At 33.2% G+C, this 4,837-nt stretch overlaps 1 protein-coding gene across 1 annotated transcript in view; it reads left to right on the top strand.

Moving 5' to 3' along the window:
- Positions 1 to 4,837, top strand: part of tsnax (translin-associated factor X) — a 20,266-nt gene that overhangs the window by 1,529 nt on the left and 13,900 nt on the right. The window contains exons 3-4 of the mRNA XM_016538436.1: positions 701 to 815; positions 2,431 to 2,561. Coding sequence (XP_016393922.1) covers positions 701 to 815; positions 2,431 to 2,561 — 246 coding nt within the window. The remainder of the gene's footprint in view (positions 1 to 700; positions 816 to 2,430; positions 2,562 to 4,837) is intronic.

Below are 4,837 nucleotides of genomic sequence, written 5' to 3' on the forward strand. Positions count from 1 at the left end.
GGGGTTATGTGGGTGGATTTTCGCATTGATCTGAACAAAAATTACAGACTGGATTATTGAAAATTAACGTTCATTCTCTGCCAGTAGGAGGCGCTTTTGGAACGTCAGAAATATAGAATGAGAAAAAATATAGCCAAAATTGACGAGGAAAGTTCACTGATGAGTTACCAGCGTAAGCCTGTGTGCAAAGGCCGTCTAATTCTAAACTTTAAAATACATTTATTTTTAGCTATTTTAACTACAAATTTAAATAAAACTGAAAAAATAATGAAAAGGCAATTATACATTTACACACCTAAGGATTATATCAACCAAAAAAGTAACTGCGTATGTGTCCTCTACTTGGTTCCTTCTCATAAATGAGTGAAGTGGCATTTAAAACAATTATAACCATTTAATACACACGGTTTCTCAATATTTAATTACAGCTTCAGATGCATAATATTTTCATCTCCTTCAAGCAGGATACACAAAAAGCACGTTCAACTCGGACAGTTGTCGTGGTAATAAACACCGTAAACAGCAACCGTTCGCGTGTCCGCGCTTAATGCGCATATCTTATATGAAAAGCATTTTAGGGGGCCCTTGGCTTTTGGGGACCCAAGGCGGTCGCCTACCTTTGCCTAATGGGTAAGTGCCCTGTGCTGAGATGAATGAATGAGTGTTACACATTCACTGCTGTGTTTTCACACTTCCACAGTATTCCAGCATGAACTCGACACCAAGCATGATAAATACGAGCGTTTGGTGAAGATCAGTCGAGATGTCACCATTGAGAGCAAACGGACCATATTCCTCCTGCACAGAGTCACCAGGTGAGATTCATGATTTTTTTTTTTTTTTATTATTTAGGAGAATAAAAAAAAGCATTTTGCCTTGAATTCAAGAAACAGCTAAAACACATGTCTTCCATCTTCATTTGACCCTCTAACTCTAGCACTCTCTATTCTAATTCTATTCTTGCTAGTTGTCTTCTTTAAAAAAGAGAGAGCCTCTGACACTAACATTCTCTGTTTTTTTTCCTATTCTTTTTACTTGTTTTATTTTTATTTAACAAAAAAAAAGACCCTCTAACACTTGCACTCTCTATTCTCTTTATTCTATTGTCGTCTTCTTCTTTGTTTTAAATAGAGAGAGCCTCTGACACTAGCATTCTCTATTCTTTTTCTATTGTCTTCTTGTTTTCTTCTTGTTTTTGTTTATTTATTATAAAAAATGACCCTCTAACTCTAGCACTCTCTATTCTAATTCTAAGAAAGAAAAAAATACTTGACCCTCTAACACTTGCACTCTCTATTCTACTTCTATTCTTACTACTTGCCTTCTTAAAAAAATAGAGCCTCTGACACTAGCATTCTCTATTCTATCTTCTTGTTTTTATTTTTATTTATCAAAAAGCCTTGCTACGTGTACTGCGTTAGGCTAACAGAGACTTGTCACAGCACTTACATATTATTGCCCTTTTGTTGGTTTGATTGCTTCTATTGTCCTCATTTGTAAGTCGCTTTGGATAAAACCATCTGCTAAATGACTAAATGTAAAAGGTTTTTAAAAAAAGTAAAAAAAATAAAATAAAAAAAGGTAGTACAAATACTACCACAATGTGTAAATACTTTACAAGTAAAAAAAAAAATCTATATATTTCCATTAATTCCATAAATTTAATTTTAGTTTTTAATTAAGTAAAAACGAAAAAAATATTTTCCCCTTAAATAACACACACACACACACACACACACACAGTTATACAATATATATATTTTTAATTCAATAAATTCAAGTCAGTACAAATATAGGTAGGTATAAATACTTTACAAGTTAAATTTAAAAAGGATTCATAAATTTAATTTTAAGATTAATACGTTTCATGACATTTAAATTATTAAAAATATATTTTTTTATTTGATATAATATCTAAATATTATTATTTTATATTATTTATTATTTTTGACTTAAGTATTTGGATGAATACGAAAAATATTTTGCTCTAAAATAATTTAAAAAACATATTTTGTTATGTTTTTATATATATAGTAAAATAAAGTGAGTAGATGTGTCTAAATTTAGGATTTACACTGTAAATAAAAGGATTTTTAACATTTTTTAAAAACAAAGATTACTGGAGTACACTTACTGTACTATAAATACTATTTCTGCTTTTCTACTTCAAAATTTCACATTTAATTCAGTGTGTTTCTTTGCCATTTCTTAGTAATTATTTGTGAAATTTACAGAGTAAAACAGAAAGTAAGAAATATGACATTTTATTTTTTCCCAAATGCAAGATAGATAGATAGATAGAGTTGTTCCTGCTATATTATACATATAATAGCACAATGTAACTTTTAGATTTTATATGTCATTGTATGTGTTTTTTATGGATTAGGGCATTTGCTAAATGCATGTAAATAAGCATTAGTGTTTTTTCAGTGTTCCAGATGTTGAGGAGATCCTGAACGAGGCAGATGTGAAACTGGATGGTGTGAGGCAGAAGATCGGACAGATAGCAGAAGAACTGAAAGGAGAAGATTTACACCAGTTTCACCGAGCGTTTACACCAGGTATGGCCACAAAACATGACTGTATGGGGGGGGGGTTGATGTAAAAAAATTGTGTTATAATAACCCCTACAAATACAACTCATTATATACACTACAAACCAGGGGCGTAGCCATCATTTCAGAAGTGAGGGGGACAGAAATGTTATGTTATATATATATAACAATACAATATAACATTTCTGTAATCTATATAACCAACCAGTCAACAGTTTTTGATCAGTAAGATTTTTAATGTTTTATAAAGAAGTCTCTTCTGTTCACCAAGCCTGCATGTGATTTGAGAAAATGTAACTATACTGAATGACATGGCATAGACTTCTTCATGGCTAGTATTTCATTTCATTCTGTAAGCTACTTATTCTACAGATCTGTGTGTACTAGTGTTAAATGCTACTGTTTTTGACAGCGTTGATAACGTTTATGCGCTTCCCTTACCGAATGTCGTATCCTGTCATCAAAAACCTGTCCATGGGCTTTTTTGATTGCTTTCAGTTTAAGTGCCGGCGATGCAGTGTTGCCAGATGTTGATAGTCAGATAATGACTATAATGACTGCTAGTATATATACAGATAATGGTCAGATATGGACAGCTACTGTGATATAGCATACTAGCAGGATAACTTCTTTATGTTTACAGGTGTGGCATAATGACGCAGCGGCATGCTCGGATTTCCTGTGAAAACCTACCAGTACCACTAATTTTAGAAAACATATTTTAAGCTTACCGTTGTGAATCGTGCTAAGGTAAGGTGATAGTTTTGAACACTGGCTGGTTATGTACTTGTTCAAAAATTTATTTCTGATCATAATCAATAAAAAAATAAGTTTCAGACTGCAGCTTTAATCAACCTTTTGCGGTTTGAACTGTTTTTGGTATATTTCAAAATGGGGGGGGAATGGTTGGAAGCACATTTCATGGATTATCCCATGATTTACTCACCTTCAAGCCATTCTAGGTGTATATGACTTTCGGACGAATACAATAAGCATCCTACGTCATCTGATGGAATGCCACTCTCTCGTGAATATGCATAGGACAGTTCGCGGAAACTAGACATTATGGTTTATAAAGTTTAAAATTAAATTTTTGGTTGAAAAATCTCTTTAAGCGCTGACGTAAATTTGTGTTTCGGAATCCTAACTATCATGCTTGTGTTATGTTAAAAGGGAATAGATATGCATAGTTGAGCTGAATGTGCATTGGACAATTGTTGTATGGACTTTGGACAACAAAATTGTCTGTGAAACATATAAACTGTGAGCCTGTCACATGTATGTTCCTCTTGAGTTCCTGTTTTCCTTATTTTTATCCTTCCAGTTCCTTTTCTCATTATTAGTATCACCTGCTCCTTGTTATTAGTTATCCCCATCACCTGTCTGCCCCTCGTTATCTGCCCTATTTAGTTCATCGCTGACTCTAAACGGCAACTTCCTACTTTATTAACTTTCTAAAGTATTAAATTAAGTGGAAAAGACAAGTCCCAAAACGCTTATAATAGCTGGATCTGGCAACACAACTCTCTTAAGCCTCGTTCACTCCGTCAGCGTCTCGCAGCGATCATTTTCATACCAGGGACGCTAAACATTCTTGCAAACTGTCTAAACTGAATTATACATGTCATGCAGGCGTTCATATGAGGAGTTTAACAGCAAATTAGTCATTCAAAGAACAAATTTTATTTTTGAACATGAAAAATTTGGCCTCATAGCTGGTTACGGGCCTGTCCACAAACACTTACAATGGACAGATGATGTGACTAAATAATATTTATATGGCAGTTTTGTAAACATAAGTAGATATATGTACATTATACCGTATTCTTATAACATCTTGAATACAGTGTTCGAACAGATTCTGGAAATTCTTGAATTTCAATGTAGTATTTTCAAGGTTTAAAAAGTGCTCGGATTTTGGATATAGTGCTTGAAATTGTAATTGCATTGCTTTCATAATAATTCACTGCCTGTGACGTGATCATTTGTATGTTTACAGTAAAATGCAACCTTTTATTGCATACAGTCAGTCAAATTCTATCAAGTCAAAAGGATTGCAACTTAATAAGCTCTTGAAAATCGTCATTAAGAGCATCCTAATCGTTAAGTGCATCTTAAGTAAACAGACCTGTAAAGGTCTCCAGCTGAACAACTGCAAAGTTATACCTAAACTGTACAGTTATGATGCTTACAATTTCTAGCTTAGTCGTAGCATTATGCGATTAAAGTCAAAATGGTTTGAGAATAAAGTCAAAATTACGAGCGTAAATTCGTAGCAATTA

The sequence above is a fragment of the Sinocyclocheilus rhinocerous genome, unplaced genomic scaffold (genome assembly GCF_001515625.1).
Source record: "Sinocyclocheilus rhinocerous isolate Xijiao unplaced genomic scaffold, SAMN03320098_v1.1 scaffold247, whole genome shotgun sequence".
NCBI lineage: Eukaryota > Metazoa > Chordata > Actinopteri > Cypriniformes > Cyprinidae > Sinocyclocheilus > Sinocyclocheilus rhinocerous.